Raw genomic sequence first — 21,645 nt, 5'->3', positions numbered from 1 at the left:
TCCTCTGGATGCAGCTGACAGGATGGACATCTCCATCCAGATGTCCACATTAGTGGGACCCTACAAAGCTACAGGGAGTCCTCGATTTATATCCATTTATTTTGCGACAGTTCCAAGTTCCACGGCCATTGAAAAAAGCCATCTATGATGGGTCCTCGCACGTATGACTAGGGCACCATCCCCTTGGACACAGAGTCAGGATTTGGGTGCCTGGCAATCAACATGGATTCATGACAAGTAAAGTCAGTGGGCGAAACGGCGTTTGTTTCATGACTGCATTTTTCACTCAACAACCCCAGTGATTCGCTTAACAATGGTGGCAATAAACATTTTTAAAATTCAGCACAACTCACTTAGCAACCTCCTAGCTTAGCAATGCCATTTCTGGTCCCAATTCTGGTTGTAAGTGGAGGACTAGCTGTAGGATGCAGCAGCAGTCTGATTTGGACAAGCTTAAGCAGGGCTGGGAGACCACCAGGAAATGCCAGGGGTAGGTTGAGGAGGAGGCAGTGGCCAGCCTATCTTGCAAGCTATCAAGAAAAGGTGGGGCTTTAATGACTTTGAACCAATCAGTAAGTGACTCTGAGTTCTAGTCCCGCCTTAGGCGTCAAAGGCAGCTGGGGGCTTTGAGCCAATCACCAGGAGGCCCCGATTTCAATTCCCAGGGCCCAGCTAGGACTTCAGGGCCAGACTCTATGCTGCCCCCTACAGGCAGTGAGTCTTAGCTGAACCCTGGCAAGAGGGAGGGGCTGTGATGGGGGGAGGGGCTCTCTGTATCCAGGAGTTTCTCCCCTTTGCTCTCGGATGGGGCTGCTCTACCCCAGAAAGACCTGGGGGGGGGAGGGGGGTACTTGGGGTCCTGCTGCAAGACGAGGCGGCAGTGGGGACCAGCAGGGCCTTTGCCCAAAATCTGCCCTGCCTTAACATTGACAATGGTTAAGGCATCAGGCTAGGAAGCAAGAGATCCTGAGTTCAAGTCCTGCCTTAGCCCTGAAAGCCTGTTTGGTGACCTCGGGACAGACACTCTCTTTCAGACAAGCCCACCTCACAGGGTGATTGTTGTGAGGAAAAGAGGAAGAGGAAGAAGAGTTGGAGATGTTCACCTCCTTTAGTTATTTGAAAAAATAATAAAACACTGGGGAAAAATCTAACAAAAATAAAAACTGTCTTTCCTGCTTCTGTTTGCATGGAATCTGTCCTAGCCTTGTGCAGATACAGGAATTTCTCTTCTCAGAAGGAGGAAGAGTTTTTTTTTATCATATCTTCCGATTTCACTCACTCCCTTTTTTTCAGCCTTTGGGGGCTTCGGACCCCCTCCCAGCCCTGGGACACAGCAGGTTTCCCTGTTTCTTTGGGAAAGATTCCTTCCCCAATCAGAGTCTACCTGAGCCCCATCATCCACTTCCTTCCCTGCCTGGGATCAGATGAATTCCTCCATTCAGACAACAGGAAAAAAGGGAGTTTGCACAGAACCTCTGGGTCAGTCTCCATTCTTCAACAGAGGGTCCCACTCACTCTGCAAAGCCAAATTCCCCCTCAGTTCCTGGATAACTCCAGACATCGCTTGGCTGAGCCCACAGCAGGGCCAGGGTGGCTGAGAAACTGGGACGGAAGGGACCACAAACCTTTCCAGCCACAAGACAATTGGACACAGACTGTGGTCTGACAGAAGCTCCTATGGTGGCCTTTATGTGGCAGTGGAAGGGGTTATGGGACCAATCTCACAACATTCACCCTATAGGGCTGCCCCATTTGTTGTCCCTAGTGGCAGATGGAAGATTGTGAATCCCACTGCTGACAACATCTTCTATGTAATCAAACACAGGACCCAAAAAAAAACCAATAATCCAGGCTCACTGCAATCATTATTTATGATGCAGACAAAAGGATGCACTCATATTTATACATTTCAGGAAAGGAGGAGAAAATGATAATCATACATATTTCATTTAATAGATGATGTGAGCATGAATATTCAGAATTAGCAAGACTCAAGTTACCTCCCCAGCCTTGTATTGTTGCTACCCTCAAGAAAGAGTTATTGTGTAAACAAAAAGAAACATCTCAGTTGCGTTGCCACAGCAGTTTGGGTGAAATGTACTGAGAAATGAGGGCATCAATGTTGCTCCATACATTCCTTCTATATTTCTGTCTTGCTAACATGCTCCCATTTCTCCCAAGAAATTTGTCTCCTCACAATCTTCCACACACCCTTTATTTATTTCAAGAAAAATAGTTGGCCCACTCATGCATGGAGAAGAGCTTGGATCATTTTCTATGTTTGGACTGTGGAACATGTTAAAAGTTGGAATTCCTCATTTACACATTTGTTCCGGCTGTAAGCTGCTCCTTTGTGAAGGATTCAATCATTTCCAAATTTGAAACATATACATATGATTTTCTTTGACTTCTGCATACAATCTAAATGGAAAGAATATCTTTCTTCAAATAAAATAAACCGTTAACAATTCTTCCAGTATCATAATGGTGTTATATCTCATGTTTTTACATTTGTTCTGCCTGTGAGCTGCTCCTTTGTGTTGAGGTCTGGCCTCAGAAGGATAATGTAGCACTTGGGGATGAAGATGCAGACCAGCAGACCAGCACTGGAGGCCAGGATGGAGAAGACCTGCACAGCCACCATGGATTTCCCTTTGGTGCTCAGGTAGGTGGGCACAAAAGTCACCCAGACACTGCAGAAGACCAGCATGCTGAAGGTGATCAGCTTGGCTTCGTTGAAGGCCCCAGGCAGATTCCTGGCCAGGAAAGCCACCATGAAGCAGATGGCAGCCAGGAAGCCCATGTAGCTGAGGGTGACGTAGAACATGACAACGGCCCCTTCGTTGCATTGCAGGATGATCTCTCCCGGCTGGGAGTGGAGGTCAGAGTCAGGGAAGGGGGCCGAAACTCCCAGCCAGATGGAGCAGATGATAATTTGGACTGCAGAACAAGAGAAGATGATGAAGTTGGCCAAGCTCTTCCCCAACCATCTCTTCACTCGGTTTCCTGGTTTTGTGGCCAGGAAGGCCAGCACCACCGTGATGGTTTTGGCCAAGAGAGAAGAAACGGCAACTGAGAAGATGATGCTGAACACTGTCTGTCGGAGAAGGCAGGTGGCTTTCCTTGGTTGACCAATGAAGAGAGAAGGAGACAAGAAGCAAAGCAGGAGGGAGACCAGAAGGATGTAGGAGAGGTCCCGGTTGTTGGCTTTAACAATGGGAGTTTCTCGGTATTTAGTGAAGATGATTAAAACAAGTCCTGTGGTTAGGAAGAAGAGAACGGCAAAAGAGACCAGGATGATGCCCAGATGTTCTTCATAAGACAGGAAGGTTATGACTTTGGGTATACATTGGACTCTGGCCTCATTTGGGTATTTATCATCTGGACACTTGGTGCATTTTTCCATATCTGAGAAAGAAAAAAAGCAATATTTCTTTAATTTTCTTTTCTTTTCTCTTGCAAGAAAAAACTTCTTTGGATAACAGATGATACCACAGACATTTTTCAAGAAGTATTTCTTAACTATTTCATTAAAAAGAGCATAAGAAGGATATTTTTTAAAAAATGTAGCTAGGTATATGAAAGTGAGTGAAGACATAGGATGTTAATTATTTCCTGTGTGATGCGTAGAATCGTCATAAGAACCTATATTATTAGAGATTAATAATGAATCATATAATCGTTTTAGGCAAACATCCTGAGTCCTGCCACATGGCTGTTAATATCCTGGACTTGGAGGATACCTACAGGATCTTGTAACATCTGGAAGCAACCTGGAATTAAGGAGAAACTTCCTATCAGTGAGAACAATTAACCAGTGGAACAGCTGGCCTCCAGAAGTTGTGGGTGCTTCAACATTGGAGGTTTTTAAGAAGAGACTGGAAATCCCTTGTCTGAAATGGTATAGAGTCTCATACTTGAACAGGGGGTGGACTAGAAGACCTCCAAAGTTCCTTCTACTCTATTCTGATTGATTGATTGATTGATTGATCGATCTACATGACATAGGCAATCACTGGTGGTAAAGGTAAGCAGAACCCACCCCTGAAATCTAAACTAAAAGGCGTAGGAGATATTTCCTCTGCTTTTAGTAAAGCTTGGCCAGTCTGCCACCCCCTCCTCCCATCTCTTTCCCAGTCCCTCCTGCTCCTTCCAAGTCTTTTTGGTTTACTTCCGTTTAGATAAGAAATTGTGCAGGTTAAAAAAAAAAATACAGCTGAGCTTAAATGGGTCTTTTAACTTGCACTTTCATGAAATGTTCTGAATGGATCCAGGTCCACAAAGCCTCCCATTTTCCTCAGTGTGACCCACCTTCCTGAGTGGAGAAGGTCCCCTCCGGACAAGGAACGCAGTCATAGCAGCAAACTGGCTCTCCTTCTCGAGCCCTCTTGACAAAACCAGGATGACAACTTTCCACACATTTGGACTGAGGCAGGGACTAAGCAGAAAAACAAAGAATGCCAAAGGAAATATGTTAGGACTCTCCATCCATGGAAAACGGAGGGAGAATTAGATGGAGAGAAGTAGCCTCTGATCTTCATTGGGGTAAATATGAAACCTCTGACTACTTCTAAACAGATGCAGGAGGTAAAACAACTGGCAGATTCTTCCTTTAGTTTCTCCTTTTTGCTTTCAGAATTTAACATTACAATAAAAGACTTTTCTATTTAATAAAGTCAAGAGGGATGGAATTGAAAAAAGATTTAAATATGATGATATATTCATCTTAAAACTGAGAACAAAGTTTACTGTAAAAGATTGAGGAAACTTTTATTCCATTAGGTTTTTTAATGTAGAATAAAACTATGATAAAGAAAGAAAGCTCAGACCAGTAAGATCTTGAAAGGTTCCATAAAACATGGCAAATCCATTTCACTTAGGTCCTGTCTGTTGAAGAACTTCCATTAGATGACACCACCTGGCATGGGAGGCCAACCACCCTGGAGACTCTAGGCTTTGCCCACTGGAAATGGGACCTCAGGCTTTGGAAAACAGAGAAAAGACACCAAAATGTTTCCCACCTTATTGAGCAACTTCAGCTGTGAAAGAGCATGTGGGTTGATAAAAAGTCTCTGTCTTAGAAAATACGCCAGAATCTCACTCCTGGGATCCTCCTTGGGGAGAACCAACCAGCTTTCAATACCCAGATCTGCTGTTATCTCTCCATTTTGGTCCAAGTACAGTTTTCTCTCAGAAATATTGAGAAACTCGTTCTTCTCCAGAAAGGGATGAAACTAGAATGGGAACATCCAGGAATTTGAAAAACAGAGAACTTTGTTACTTATCCCACATTGAATCTTTCTTCCACAATTGTCTAATCTCCAAATATGGTTAATTAGGATACAAATACTGCCATTATCTTCATATGTGAATGAAAAAGTTTGAGAAAAAATTGTCAATCATTTACTGACAAAATATAGAGAAAGTATATAATTGATACAATTGATCAATTATAGGGAACATTCTAGAGCAGATAACAAATAAAATGAACAGAGAAAACAAGAGGTTGATTCCCAGAAAGCATGGGTTGATCACGAAGAAAGTTGTCAGGCTAATCTTCTCCCTGGTCATCCTGATGGAAAACACCTCCAGATGTGCCAATTCTATTTGATTGTAATGCGACATTAACAAAATTTTGCAGAACAAATTTCCCACCAACTCTTTTCTCAGCCTGAGAAGTTAGCCAGGATCCTTTCTGGGTTTCTTTCTCTCCCATTAAGCAGCTGCAGGATTCTCCCCTCTTCTCTGATCCTTCCCCTCATCCCTAAAGTCATTCTCACACATCATTACACTTCCTAAATAGATTATGGGAACTCTGGTGATAGAACTGGATTTCAGTAAAGGACTCACAAACAATTTTGTGATGTGATTAGAAACCTGAGGGGTGGATGGTATGATAACTAAGTAGATAAAAACTGTCTTCAAAATGATACTCAAATAATTTTTAATCCTTTTTAATCTTTCCTATGAAATCTGAAGGTGATGGATAACAATTTGCCATTTGTCATTAATTTTTCTACATTGTCATTAATATGGTAATTAATACGATCGTAGAATAAGCTAATTTGATGTGATTTAAAGACTATAAAGTCTTTCAATTTACAAGCCTTATTTGAAACTTCATTTAAAAAGTTTAATAAAATAACAATAGTTTTAAATCAACTTAAAGGCGATAATCAGAAGCAAGCAACAATTCTTGAATAGGATGGATGGACTGGAACTGAATTTGCTGCTGGCATCCCTGAAGGAGGAGTCTGGTTTGAAGGCAGGCTGCTTGGAGATGGCTGGAGAGGCCATGGACCCTCAAGACTCAAAGTGGGCAGAACGGATGACTGATGAAATTGATTCTTTCAAGAAGATTGAGGGAGATTGGGGAATGGACTTGTCATATTTAACTGGAAAACAAGTCTTAAGAGTCATCGTGTTTCAATTTACAGGAGGTCTTCTGACTTTGGGGAATGGAAAGCAGTTGTTGGGAAAGAACCTAATTAAAATTTTAAGGAAATGTATTATTATTAAGAATCAAACAATGATGTTTAACCCTGGACAGATTCTGGATGGATCAGAGATAATGATTGTGGTGGTCCGTGGTAAATAAGAAGCCCCTGTAAATTTTCTGTGAGTTAAATAGAATAGCAGATAATAGACCATTTTGAAGTTTTTAAATTTAACTTTATTGTTGGATTGCCTGTTAAATATGTTTTTTATATACAGCAGATAGATGACAAGTCAAGTTGTTGCAAGTAAATGTGTAGAAGTTTATTATTGTGGGCCTATTTTGCAAGGGGGAGAAACTATTATTGCTGTATTGTATTCAACTGGGGGGACAATATGCATGTTTTTGTCTGTTTTTAATGCACAATTTTTAAAAAAATGTTTTGTCTAATTTAGCTTTATCTTTGTAATAGTTTTATTTTCCATAACTTGTATTTTACCTTTTTGAATAAAATAAATTTTAATAAGAGGAATATCAAGTTTCCAGAAACAATATGATTTCCACACAGAGAAGGGTACATGAGTAAAAAGCAGGAGAAAAATATCTGATTTTTAGCAACTAGGACTTGACTAACAATAGAGTCTCATATAAGAACATGAATGAGGGACTGGAAGAAAGATGAGGGATACCAAACTTGATATTTATGTTTGTGGAAATGATCTCAAAATCGTTGTTAACTGGGAACAGAATCTGAGTCAGCAGGGAGATGTTCATGGAAAGAAGGCAAATGAAGCCATAAGAATCTCAGGAAGTGAACGTTGTGGTTTGGGGAGACCCCAACTCAAGGACCAGGTCCCCTTGCTGGCACCAAGTTTGGAGGAGAAGCTGTTTTAAAACTGAGCCAGTAAAGCAGGCTCAGTAAAGCAGAAGAGGTTCACTCCTCTTCATGGATTGTCTGAATGCAAAGAAGACTGGGCAGCCATCAGTCAGAGAAGCTTTAACTGGGATTCCTGCAGAGAGGAGGGGTTGGGCTAGATGGTCTCAGGGTCTCCTCCAAATTTATAAAGGTAAAATTCCATGAAGCTAATCACAAAACCATACATACAGGATTTTGTTTAAAAAAGAATACAGCATTTTCAAATTAGCAGTGCAAAATATCAAAATGCCATGGTATCTACTCTTTGGAATCATTATTCCCTGAATAATTAAATTGGCCAGATCTATTGAGATGGATTCCTCCTTGAAAGGATCTAAGACTAATGGATCCATATTGGGATCCCATACCTGCCATGGCTGCAGCCTTGGAGACCCCAAGATATTTTCACCCTCCTTCCTTCTTCTCGATCTGGAGGAATAAGCAGCATTCAAGACATGGGCCAGAGTCTTCATGATACTGTAATATTGATAGTTACTTATGAAGCTTATTCTGTTCCCTTTCCATTCGGTCTCCAGTGGGGCTTCCTGGGTGCATCTTCTGCGGCCTTTGACAGAAAAGACGTTCTTTGAAAGGGAACAGCGGAAATAAAGATCTTGAAACTTTTCTTCCATAAAGAATTGGGGTTCAAAGGCAGAATCTCTTGGCCTTTTTTTTGTCGGATAACCAAAGCTCCAAATACTATGGATGTATTTGAGAATTCTGTGCTGCTTTATTGGATACCCTATAAAATTTGTGAGGATCCAGACTTTCCTCTCAATGGGTCCTGGCAAATGTAGAAGTGTTTCATGGAAAGGAAGAATTCTCTTCCAAATGGAATCAAATTCTATGAAGTGAACAAAGACATTGACTTGTCTCCACTTAGAGAGGGCCTCCCTGAGGGCTGCTGTATATCCAGTTGTTGACAATCGTTGTGATATAACAGCACAAATTCCATTCCTGACAAGCATAGGAGGGAAAGTCCTCATGAAATTCTCTCCATTTTCTGTGTCTGAAGCAAAGAGGCCAATCAGGGTCCATCTGAAATGGAGGAGCAGGTGGACAGTTACTGGGTACTGGATCCCTTCTTTGGGGAGCAAGTGGTAGAAAAAAGGGAATTTCCTTTTATCACTCAGAGCCTCTGAAGCTGTTTCATAGTTGATCTAAAAAAGCAGTGAAGAATGCTGTGTTAGATTTGGGGTCAGATCAAATCCAAAATATTAGATTTTAATAAATCCAACCTAGTTCTCATGAATATATTAGAATAGTTTGTTAATCAGACATTGTTTAAAATATTAAAGATAGAATATGTTGCAATATTTTCAGGATCAGACTCAATAATAATAATAAGAGTTAGAGGTTTAAATATATTTCTCTTTAATTATAATAGGCATTCTATATTCACTGAATATTCACAGATAGAAGCAAAGAAAATGGTGAAGGTGGCTCCTTATATATACAAAGGGTGGAGCCAAGAGTGGGAGTGGTGAATTATGAATACATTAAGAGTCAAAGAATAAGTTAACCCCTGATATCCCATATATACATTATTTACACATTAGGGAATAAGGCATTTACATCTGACAAATCCCCCTCTAAATGCCGGTTCGCTATACAACACCAATTACATTCAGATTCAGGACAATATAAGACATACAATTTGGAAGTTAAGTATTTGTGCTGTTTAGAAGGTAAAGGCTTCGTCAATATGTCAGCTAATTGTTCAGAGGTATCACAATGCACTGCTTTGATAAATCCATCTTGAGACAATTGTCTCACATGCTTAAATTTTATATCTATATGCCTGGATCTTTTTCCAATGGCATCGGATCTAGATATTTCAATGGCTGCTTTATTGTCTTCATGCATAACAAAAGGCAAAGTAGGTTTTTTCCAAACATCTGAAATTAAATCATTAAACCATACAAGGTTATTTGCAGCTTTGGATAAACAAACATATTCCGCTTCTGTGGTTGAAGTGGCTACCAGTTCTTGTTTACCAGTGTACCAGTAAACTGGAGAGTCATTTAACAGAAAAATATAACCAGAAGTACTTTTTCTGCATGATATATCTCCAGCCCAATCCGCATCTGCGTAACATGTAAGTTTTGGTTCTTTATTATCACTAGGTTCTAATACTAGGCAAAAGTCTAATGTACTTTTCAGATATCTTAAAATTCTTTTGACAGCTTCCCAGTGATACATTGTTGGTTTGCTAACGTGCCTTGATAATAAATTGAGTGGTAATGCAATATCTGGCCTAGTCCAATTAGATATATAAAGAAGTGAACCTATGACTGATCTATAAAATGTATTATCCTTGAATTCAGGGGAAGATTCATCAGTATTTCTAAGGAAATCAGTTTGCATAGGAGTGTCACAGGGTTTGGCATTGTTTAAATTGCATTTGTTTAGAAGTTCAATAATCTTATCTTTCTGACTAAGTTTGAATCCCCTTCTAGTTTTGTTAATTTGTACACCAAGGTATTTGTTTACTTTACCTAGAGATTTCAACGAGAAATGTTCATTTAGCTTGTTTACAAAGATTTCTCTTCTCTCTTTGTGTTTTCCTATATATAAAATATCATCTACATAAATCAATACAAATTCAATGTAATCATCACTCTTTTTGACAAAGAAACAGTTATCAGCAGTGGTAGCGTTGAAATCCATGGTCTTAAGTACTTTTACCAAGCAATCGTACCATCTTTTGCCAGATTGCTTTAATCCGTATAAACTCTTGTTCAATAGCCAAATTTCATTTTTATTAGTGTATTGACTGTGAGGTGCTCTTACATATATTTCCTTATCTAGTTTTGCGTGTAGATACGCAGTCTGTATGTCATATTGAAATACATCAAGATTGAGTGCGGATGCTACTACTAGAGCTGTTTTAACACTCTCTGTTCTTACTGTGGGGGAGTACGTGTCAGTATAGTCCTCCGGATATTTTTGTGCATAACCTTGTGCAACCAATCTAGCTTTGTATAGGGTATTGCCTCCTTCTAGGTTCTTAATTTTATAAATCCACCTGGTACCAATAATTGTTTTATCTTTAGGTGCAATCGCAGGTGTGAATACATTTAATCCTTGCAAACTTTCCATCTCTTTTTTCATAGCTAGTTCCCATTTTTCCTTTTCTTCACGAGGGAGTTTTAATACTTCCTCATATGTATTAGGTGTTATTTGTTCACCATCCATATGCATTATGTAATCTCTGTATTTATTTGGTATTTGATTTCTGTTGTTCCTAATAGCTCTTTCAGGTTTGCTATGGTAGTCATGCAAATATCTTGCTTCTTTTTTTGTTAATGTGTCTGTCTTTATTTTGTGTTGACTATTTGTCCATGTTTTGGTTTTGTTTTTATTTTTGTTGATATTTTGATTTTCTATTGTCCCTTCCTCACGAGATTTTGTATCTTTGCATTTATTTGGAAATATTTCATTAAGATGTAATTTAGACCAGTTGGCCTGTTCATGGAACACAGCTGTTCTGGAAACTATAAATTTGTTATTATTATCAATGAATCTGTACCCTTTGGTTCCAGTTTCATATCCCATAAATCTTAGTCTTCTGGATACGTTTTCTCCCTTTCTTCTCAACTGTTTAGGTATGTGTACGTCTGCAGTGACCCCAAATATGTGCATGTGTGCTAATTTTGGTTTCCTATTATACATCACCTCATATGGTGTCTTATTCACAATACTGGACCAGGTTCTATTTTGAGTGTAATTTGAATAATGTAAGGCTTCTGACCAAAATTGTTTGCCTAAACCAGCATCCTCTAATGTGCACCTAATCATGGTTTGTAATGTGGAATTCTTTCTCTCTGCAATCCCGTTCTGGAACGCAGAAAATGGACTAGACGTGTAATGTAGCATTCCTCTATCCTTTAACCATTGGGAGAATTCTTTAGACATGAATTCACATCCCCTATCTGTCATAATTTGTTTTATTCTGATATTATGTTGTGTTTCTATGCGTTTGTAAAATTCCTTAAATTTTTGAAAGGTTTCATCCTTGTGTTTTAATGTGTAAACAAAACCATAGCGACTGTAATCGTCTACTATTGTTAGGAAGTAACGTTTTCTATAAGTGATTGATGGAGTTAATGGGCCAACTAAGTCCATGTGTACTAAGTCAAAAATTTTGTTAGTTGATCTGGTGGATTTTTTTGGCCTGGGACTAGTTTTTAGTTTAGTAGATTTACATACTGAGCATTCCAAATAATTTTCACAATTTTTTATTTTGACACCTTCTGCGTGTTCAGTCATTTTTTGTACTACAGGAAAACTTGCATGTCCTAACTTCCTATGTAAGATGTGAGCACACTCGTCATGAATTGGTTTACCTATTTTTGGTTTCTTTTCATTGTGTGTATCTGTGTGATCATGAGATATTTTACATTCATCATTGTCACTGTTACTAATATTTTCATCATCTGCCTCAATACAATCTTCCATATTTGAATCAATATTATGTAACCATCTTTCTTTTGTTATCAGATAGGGTAGGCCTCCTTTAATCATCACAGTGCCTACATTTGTTTTATTCTTCTCTAAAGTTGCTTTTCCCTTTGAGAAAACTATATTGATGTCAGAATCTCTGCTTAGTTTTATGGCACTTAGTATGTTATGAGGTATTTCTGGTATTAACAATACCCCCTCTATTTTTCCTAGACCAGGCAAGGTCACATTCCCTCTGCCTAATACTTGAACTTTTTCTTGATTAGCTACCTTTATTACAAACTTATCTTCTGTAAATGAAGACAATATATTTTTGTTATTAGTGGTGTGATTAGTTGCCCCAGAATCAATAAGCCAATTATTGTTCTCATTTTGTTGCGTTTTAGTGCTGTCTTGTTTATTTAGTCCATTCAGTGAACCAGATTTTCTCTCTTTTGAATTTTCTCTGCCCCCTCTACTTTCTCTGTAATTTGGTGGGCTTCTGTATTTATGTCTATCTGTGGAAGACTGTCTATAATTGTATTTATTCCTATATTCTGACCTATGTCTTTCCTTTGAAATTTTGGGACAATCTCTTCTATTGTGTTCCCTGGACCCACAATTGTGGCATTTAAAAGTTTCATTATATTTTTCTTGGAAAGCTACCTTCCTAAAAGATTTGTGTTCTGTGTGATTGCTATAACGATTTTTTCTTGAATTGTCTTCTGCTATCAATTTGTTAGACAAACTTTCTATTGATAAATATCCTAGATTGATGGTGTCTAAGTGTGACATAAAACTATCCCATGATGAATCAAGTGAATTGATAATAACACTTTTCATTGTTTGATCTGAAATCACTTCCCCCCTCAAATGCAGCTCAGCTCTTATTTTGTTTAAAGATATTAAATGCTCACTTATGGAAACCCCTGGTTTTACTCTGGAAGAAAAGAAGTCCTTAGACATTCTTGTGGTGGTAGCTACACTATCGCTGTGAAACAAATTAAACATGCATTGAATTATTTCTGAAACAGTTAGATTTGGTTTGATGCTATGATACATTGCAGGAGACACGCTAGATATTATTAAGAAAAATGCCTTATGGTGTAAACAATCTATTTTTAAAGTCCAAGGTCTTCTTGGGGGACTAGTGATAAAAAATAGTAAATTTTCTTTCATAAAGACAACCTGGAGCTGTTGATACCATTCTTGTAAATTAATGCCATCAACCCTAAGTTTTGGGAAGTCACTGGGTAAGTTTCCCACATTATTTTGTCCATTACTTACAACCTGAGGTAGTCCGTGGTCTCGCAAGTGTAGGAAATTGCAAAACGGCATGGGGATGCTCGCAACGAGTCTGCGCGGTTCTCTGGCCAGTTCAAGTCTTTCCGGACCGTCTACGTAGTTTCGCACATGCGCGTTGTTCATTTCTTCTTTGGCGTCGTCGTGGAAGGTTCTCTCCATTGTAGCTCGCTCGCTCCGCTCCTCTTCAGACGAGTCGGTCTCTGGCTCGGTCTTAGGAGTTCTGATGGCGGCGACTGTTCTTCTCTTTCTTTTGGGTGCGTTGGCACTTGCTTCGGTCTGCGGTGTAGGGCGGAATCGACATGGCTCTCTGGGCTCGCTTGCTTCTTCGTTGGCGCTTTGGAAATTTTTAATTTTGGCCCAAATGCAGCAAAAAGCGTCTTCATTGCTGACTTTACTTGGGATTTCGTTAAGTCGTCTTCACTTTCTGATTCTGGCTCTTCCGAAGAGTTTGAATCCTCCTTTTCACTTTCGTTGTCTGATAACGTTTTTCGCGCCAGAAATTTTGAACTGAGCATTTTGATTGGCTCTGCTTCGCTCACTTTGGAGGCTTGTTGAAACCAAGATGGCTGCCATTCAAAATTTCGCGCGGGATCACATTTTTTCTTTTTCATAACGACTTTCTCTGTAGTCATATCACTTACAGTTTTTTGGCCTTTGGGTTTCTCTTTAGCGATGTTTTTCTCTCTCGCTGCTCCGCTGTTCTTCAGCATTTCTTGGAGGTTCGCGATGAGGCTTTCATCATTCTTCTGGCTTTTTAATAACTTCAATATCTCTGACCTGAGTTCGTTATTTTCTATTTCGATTTCCTCCTGGCCATCATTTTCATTTATTAATTCTTCTTCTTCAGTGGTGTATTCTCCGGATTCTCTCGAAATCGCGTTTGTAGATTCGTTGATTATTTCTTGTTCAGTTTCTATTTCTTTGCTGTAGGCCCTGGTGTTGGGCCTATCTTTCTTAGACATTTTTAGGTATTTATTGAGTCAATTAACCATCCTCTGCTACCAGTTTGTTGCAATATTTTCAGGATCAGACTCAATAATAATAATAAGAGTTAGAGGTTTAAATATATTTCTCTTTAATTATAATAGGCATTCTATATTCACTGAATATTCACAGATAGAAGCAAAGAAAATGGTGAAGGTGGCTCCTTATATATACAAAGGGTGGAGCCAAGAGTGGGAGTGGTGAATTATGAATACATTAAGAGTCAAAGAATAAGTTAACCCCTGATATCCCATATATACATTATTTACACATTAGGGAATAAGGCATTTACATCTGACAGAATATTAGCAAGATTGTATCATAATGGAAAATAATAAGCAAATTAAAAAACAATAAAAATGTAAATCATATTACTGTGTCACCCCTACAATTGATCACAATTAGATTAACACGTGCAAATGCCAACTGGACTATTCTATTCCAATAAAGGGCCTATTATAATTTTCGAGGATTGCTGCATCTTTTTTTGCTTCTATATCCTAGATTCTTTCTGGAGGAAATTTTTTAACTTCTTTCTCCAGTTATACAAGAAACAGGCAGACCTCAAAGCCTAATAAGATTTGTCAGTTGCATAATCCAAGTTTGGTCTTTCATTGAAGTTTTGTCTGTTCCAAGAGCCACAATTTTCAGAGTCTGTCAGTTTCCATAGATTAAATTTTATGCCAATACCCATATTTTCTGAATTTAGACAAAGCAGAAATTGTGTAAATTCCCAAATCAGCTCTGAGGGCAGCAGCTGGAGTCCTTTTACCCACCCCAAGATTCTCCTCAGAGGCTGAGATTGGGTTGGTTCTGCTGGTGGTTTCTCTCTGAAGCCCCAAACATCAGATTGATGTAGGAACATGGGGGAAAACTGGGCCTCGTATACTTTAATAATTGGGGGTGAAGAAGCTTCGATAATTCACATTATTGAAGGCTTTCTGTGCATCTAGAAACATCAAAGCCATTTGTTTTTCAGGGTGTGCCTCATAATATTCCAAAGTGTCCAGAATTATCCTCAAATTGTCTCTGATCTGTCTTTTTGGCAGAAACCCATTTTGATCAGAGTGTATGAGATTATTTAAGTATCTTTTGAGTCTGTCTGCCAATATCGAAGTGAAGATTTTATGGTCTGAATTTAACAAGGATATGAGCCTATAGTTCTTGATTGGTTGTGGGTCGGTGTAATATATGCTTCTGACCATGACTTGGGTATTTTCATCTTTAACATAACTTCGTTCATGACTTCTAACAATGGGAGACCCAACGATTCCTGTAGCGTCTTTTAATATTCCGCTGGCAGTCCATCCAGGCCTGCTGCCTTCCCATTCTTTTGTTTTTTAAGCGCTTCAGTTAATTCCATGATTGTTATATTTCCTTCTAGCATCATTTCAGTGTCTTTGGAAATCTGGGGTAAATTCGCTTTCTGCAGGTATCGTTCAACATCTTCCTCCTCAATATTCTCATGTTCATACAATTTCTTATAATAATCTTGTATAATTTTTTTCTTCTCTTTATTCCCATATCTCATTTGCCCTTGGTTGTCTACTAGTTGTGTTATTTTTCTTGATTCCCTCTCTTTTTTCAGTTTGCATGCTAACCATCTACCTGGTTTATTTGCATCTTCAAAATAATTCTGTTTGGCACTTCTAATTTTTTGTGCTAAATCCTCTTTTTCTATTAATCCCATTTTATGTTTAATTGTGTCCATTTTTATTTTAATGTCCTTATTTTGTGGAGATTTCTGTAATTCTTTTTCAAGTTTCTTGTAATAATCTTCTAATGTTTTATAAGCTTGTCTTTTCTTAATATTTCTTTTCCTTGTATAGTCTATTATCAGGCCTCTAGCATAGGCCTTCATTGTATCCCAAAGATTTTGCATTGATGTGTCCTTTTTTCTATTTTCTTTAAAGAAAAAAGCCAATTCTTTCTCCATTTTCTGTACAAATTCCTTTTCTTTTAATATTGTATTATTTAAGGTCCATCTAGATCTTCTCCTTTGTCCTTTCCATTTCATTATCATTGGATTATGATCTGCCCAGGTACTTGCTTCTATATCAATTTCTTCTATGTTAAATGTCAATTCCACTGTCGTCCATATCATATTTATTCTAGACCATGATGAATATCTATTTGAATAAAAAGTATATTGTCTATTTTTTGCATTTCTTTCTCTCCATGCGTCTTTCAAATTTGTTTCCTCTATCATTTTAAAGAAAGATTTCGAAAGAATCTTTCTACTTTGCTTTGTTGTTTTCTGTGCATTGTAATCTAGTTTCTCGTCTACTATGCCATTGAAATCTTCATCATACAAATATTGTCATTATCCAACTCAATTATTTTTGTATGTAATTTTCTATAAAATTCTTCTTTGTTGTCATTTGGAGCGTATATTGCTATTAAAAGTATTTTCACATTATTATCTATTATTTCAACCATCAAGATTCTTCCATCATCAACTGTGTAAATTTGCTCCACTGGGATTGTGTCTCTAATATATAAAACAACTCCTCTTTTTTTACATTGTGGCAATGAAGTAAATATTTTCCCTAATTTTGGCTGTATCAATATTTGTGCATGCTGTTTCTTAATATGTACCTCTTGTAAACAAATTATATCAAACTTTAATTTCTCTAATTTATGAAATATCTTTCTTCTTTTAATGGCTAAGTTAAGTCCATTTATGTTTATTGTAATCAATTTTTTCTCTTCCATATTTATATTTTATAAGAAGGGTTTATTGCTCTAGTAGACCTTGGTTCACGTTGCTCTCTGTATTCCATGTTGCCACCCACTGCGCCTTCTTCTTTTTCAGTCATTGCGGAGCATTCTTCTTGCAATTCAATCAATGTATCTTCTCTTCCTCTTTCCTCTTCTTTCTCTCTAAGATATTCTGCCTAGAATGCTTTTGCTTTGTCAATTTATTTATTTATTTTATTTATTTGTTTCAATTTGTATACCGCCCTTCTCCAATAGGACTCAGGGCGGTGAACAGCCAAAATAAAAACAAAACATACAAAATTTAAAAACAGTTTAAAATAATTAAATATTTTTGGCCGCAATTTAAAACAAACCCAATTTAAAATCACTTAAAATTTAACCCAAAACTGTGGGATCAAGCCAGCCCGGCTAGTTGAAATAAATAAGTTTTCAGGGCCCGACGAAAAATCCAGAGGTCTGATATTGTACGTATCTCTGGGGGGAGGTTGTTCCAGAGGGTGGGTGCCACCACAGAGAAGGGTCTCCCCCTGGGGGTCGCCAGCCGACACTGTCTGGCGGACGGCACCCTGAGGAGGCCCAATTGAATCTATTCTGTATTTTTGTTGTTGCCATGTAAACACAAGACCTTCTGGTATCAACCATCCATAATTCACACCTTTCTTGAGTAGTATTTTGGTCAGAAAATGATATTCTCTTCTCATCTCTTTCACTCTTTTTGGTATTTGTTTCAGAGCCACAATTTCCTTATCTTTATATTTCAGTGTTTTCTCTCTTGTGATCTGCAGTATTTGCATTTTAATTGATTTCTTAGTGAATCTTATGTGGACTTCTCTTGGTAGCTTATTTCTTATTGCGTATCTTGTAAAGACTTGAAATACCTCATCTATGCCATCCATCATTTTTTCTTTAGAAATTTCTAGTGCTTCTGCTAAGATTTCTATCAATTTTTTCTGCCAAGTTTTCACCCTTTTCTTCTTCTATATTTTGAAATCTGAGGTAAAATTCTGATTTGTCCATCTCCCATCCTATTCCACTCTTGTCTCGTTCAACCTCATCCAATCTACTGTCAATATCTCTAATTTTTTTATCCCTTTGTTCTTCCTTTTCTTCAATTTTTTGAAATCTATCCTCATATTTCCTCATCATTTGGTGTATGTTCTCCACTTTTTCATCTGTTTTTTCTGTTGTTTGTTCAATTTTTTCTGCTCTCTGTTCAATATTCTCTACTCTTGATTGTATGTTTTGAATTCCTTGCCAAATCATCTGCAGTGTCGCTTCCTTTTCCTTCTCTCGTTCCTTCTCCTTTTACTGTTACAACATCATCTGTATTGATCGTTGTCCTCCAGATGGCGAAGAGGAAGGAGTTGATGTGAAAGAGCCAACAGCTGTTGCCTTTCTACTCATTTCTGTATAGTGATTGCCAAAAGTTTAAACAAGTAAAAATCTTCAGGTTCTTCTATACCTTAATCCACTTATATGTAAAAAGGAAGAAAAAAATCTTCAGGCTCTTGTATGCCTTAATCCAGTTAAATGAAAGATATTGACCACATTAACAATCTCCATTCAAAGAAGGAGAATGATAAAGAACACAAAGCCCCCCACCCCAAAAAAAGGAAAAAAAGCCCATAGACAAAAATCTATATGTGTATGAAAAAGTTGAATGTCTTCCAAAAGGTCACTGTCCAACTAATGATAATTAAATAAGGGGGAAGCGGAGAAGCAACACCAAAAAAGAAAAAAGAAGAAAGAAGAAAACAAACCTTTTGTCTTGAAGGGAAAATCCACCACTGTATAATACACCAAAACTCTTTTGTTGAGTTTCAAATAATATTTACAGCTCTCTTTCCAGAGTCACTGCAATCTCTTTCTTTTCAAACTCAGACTCCTGCCATTGATAGTTTCCCAGGAGAACACCTGAATAAACAATCATATGAACAGTCTTTGATGTTCTTCCCACTATCTTATCTATAAAGTCCTTGATGTGTAACATAGAAACACAGTTGTTACTTTCTTAAACTAAAAAAAAACCCACAATACTTCCAATCCACTAGATGGCAGTGTTACTTATTATCTCCACTTATTTTCCCTTCTTATATCCAATACACAATCAAATAAAGAAAAAAGTAAAAAAGTAAACAAAGAATAAAACCAATTTATACAAAAAGGCACCAAAAATTTATTAATTAAAAAAAAAATGGAAATCTCCAATTCAATCCAGTCCAGTCCAAATTAAAAAGTAAAAGTGTCCATAAACGTAAAGATATATTGAAAAAAAAATAGGGATAACTACTTTAGACTCGGGCTTAATTCCACCGCTTAACCTCTTCTGTCTTCAATTTTAATTTTATTTTAACCTCAGGGTGTTCTCTCAATTAAAATCCTTAAAAATCTCACCAAACTGTCACACTTTCTTTCTGATCTCCTCCGTTCTGGAGCTGTCCCAACTTCAGCAGCTTGAATGGCTGCCTCTTCACCGCTGGAAAAAAGGGCTTCTCCTGGATCAACCAGGGATTTTGCGATGTCCCTGGGATCAGCAGGATGTGCCCTCCACTATCACCATCTCTACGGGATGGTGAGGTCCAAAACGGACTGTCCAGCAGCAGAGATATCGATGGCGATCTCAGAGCTTCAAGATCGTCCATTGTACCGTCGCAACATCAGCTCTACCTCCTCTCATTCAACCTGGAAATAAGGAGAAATTTACTGAGAGTGAGAGCAATCAACCAATGGAGCAGACGTTGCCTTCAGAAGCTGTGGGACTTTCATCACTGGAAGCTTTCAAGAAGAGACTGGACTGCCATCTGTCAAAAATGGTGTTGGGTCTGCTTGGACTAGATGACCTACAAGATCCCTTCCAACTCTGTTAATCTGTATCTATCTATACTATTCCAGACAAGTGGCTGTCCAGTCTCTTCTTAAAAGCCTCCAGTGATGGACCACCCACAATTTCTGAAGGGGAGACGTTCCATTCCTCACCATTAGGAAATTTCTCCTTAGTTCTAGGTTGTTTCTCTCCTTGATTAGTTTCCATCCTTTGTTTCTTGTCTTGCCTTCTAGTACTTTGGAAAATAGGTGGACCTCCTCTTCTCTGTGGCAGCCCCCCAAATATTGGTACATTGCTATGATGTCACCCCTCGTCCTTTTCACTAGACTAGACATACTGAATTCCTGCAACTGTTCCTCATATGTTTTAGTCTCCAGGGCCTTAATCATCTTAGTTCCTCTTTTCTGCACTCTTTCCAGATCTTTTTTTTACAATATGGTGACCAATGTGTTATTCCAAGTGTGGTCTTGCCAAGGCATTATAAAGGGGTATCAATACTTCATATAATCTTGATTTTATCCCTCTGTGTTCTGTCCCCGCACCCCCACAGACGGCCCGGAGTTAATAAGCCACACGACAAAACTCTTTGAAGATAAAGCTGGCAGCAACCCAGTGGCTAGCTGCCAATTCAGACTTTACTCACACAAAACAAAGATTAGACTGCAAGCATTCCGATAAAACAGGCAGAGTGTCAACAATACAAGGATTAATCCAAATGCAGTCTGATAAAGCAGGCAGAAGTCCAGTAACGCAGAGATCATGGAGTATTTCCAGTTTTTGCTCGTCACAAACTGAACCGGCCACAACACCCACATTTATACCCTGTGGGGTGTGGTCCAGTGACTCAGCTAATCTCTGGCACTCCTTCCCCTCTGCTGTGCACGCTTCTCCCTGCGCCTCTGCCGAGGGTCCAGCGAGCACTTACCTCCTTTGTCGCTGTCCACCTGTGGCTGCGGGGACGTGCTTGGCTCTGAGCCTATCGTTTGGCCTTCAGTGTCCTCCGGAGGCATTGCCAGAGAGGAGGGTCCTGGAGAGGGAGGCCTTGCCAACTCCTCTCCCTCACTCTCAGAGTCTGCATCTGTCGATAGCCCAGGCTCAGGCAACGGAGCCACAACACTCTGTTAATGCAACCTAGGACTGCGTTGGCTTTTTTGGCTGCTGCCACATATTGCTGGCATATATTTAAGTGGGACTCCAAGATTCCTTTTACAGTTACTGCTATGGAGCCAGGTTTCATCTCATCTGTAAGTGGTCTTTTGGTTTTTCTAGCCTAAGTGTAAAACCTTACATTTCTCTACATTGAATTACATTTTGTTAGATAGCCCCAGGGTTCAAATCTACCTAGATCCATGTGGATCTTCAGCCTATCTTCTGGGGTGTTGGCTATTCCTGCCACTTTAGTGTCATGTGCAAATTTGTTGATTTTCCCATTTCTCCCCTCATCCAAATCATTCATGAAGATGTTGAAGAGAACTGGTCCTAAAATGGAACCTTGGGGTCCCCCACTGCTTGTTTCGCTCTGTCAGATGTAAATGCCTTATTCCCTAATGTGTAAATAATGTATATATGGGATATCAGGGGTTAACTTATTCTTTGACTCTTAATGTATTCATAATTCACCACTCCCACTCTTGGCTCCACCCTTTGTATATATAAGGAGCCACCTTCACCATTTTCTTTGCTTCTATCTGTGAATATTCAGTGAATATAGAATGCCTATTATAATTAAAGAGAAATATATTTAAACCTCTAACTCTCATTATTATTATTGAGTCTGATCCTAAAAATATTGCAACAAATTGGTAGCAGAGGATGGTTAATTGACTCAATAAATACCTAAAAATGTCTAAGAAAGATAGACCCAACACCAGGGCCTACAACAAAGAAATAGAAACTGAACAAGAAATAATCAACGAATCCACAAACGCGATTTCGAGAGAATCCGAAGAATACACCACTGAAGAAGAAGAATTAATAAATGAAAATGATGGCCAGGAGGAAATCGAAATAGAAAAT

General features: G+C 38.6%; 1 protein-coding gene and 1 long non-coding RNA gene across 2 annotated transcripts in view; one reads left to right on the top strand and one right to left on the bottom strand.

Moving 5' to 3' along the window:
* LOC148112027 (uncharacterized) overlaps positions 1 to 21,645 on the top strand; it is a 449,893-nt gene that overhangs the window by 396,264 nt on the left and 31,984 nt on the right. The window lies entirely within an intron of this gene.
* The window catches only part of LOC148112029 (vomeronasal type-2 receptor 26-like), a 91,063-nt gene that overhangs the window by 62,133 nt on the left and 7,285 nt on the right, over positions 1 to 21,645 (bottom strand). Inside the window, exon 3 of the mRNA XM_087879372.1 lies at positions 7,849 to 8,512. Within this exon, the coding sequence (XP_087735498.1) occupies positions 7,849 to 8,512 (664 nt within the window). The remainder of the gene's footprint in view (positions 1 to 7,848; positions 8,513 to 21,645) is intronic.

This window comes from Pantherophis guttatus, chromosome 15 (genome assembly GCF_059756535.1).
Source record: "Pantherophis guttatus breed Tessera chromosome 15, ASM5975653v1, whole genome shotgun sequence".
Classification (NCBI taxonomy): Eukaryota; Metazoa; Chordata; class Lepidosauria; order Squamata; family Colubridae; genus Pantherophis; species Pantherophis guttatus.
This window is presented reverse-complemented; position numbering and strand designations above follow the sequence as displayed.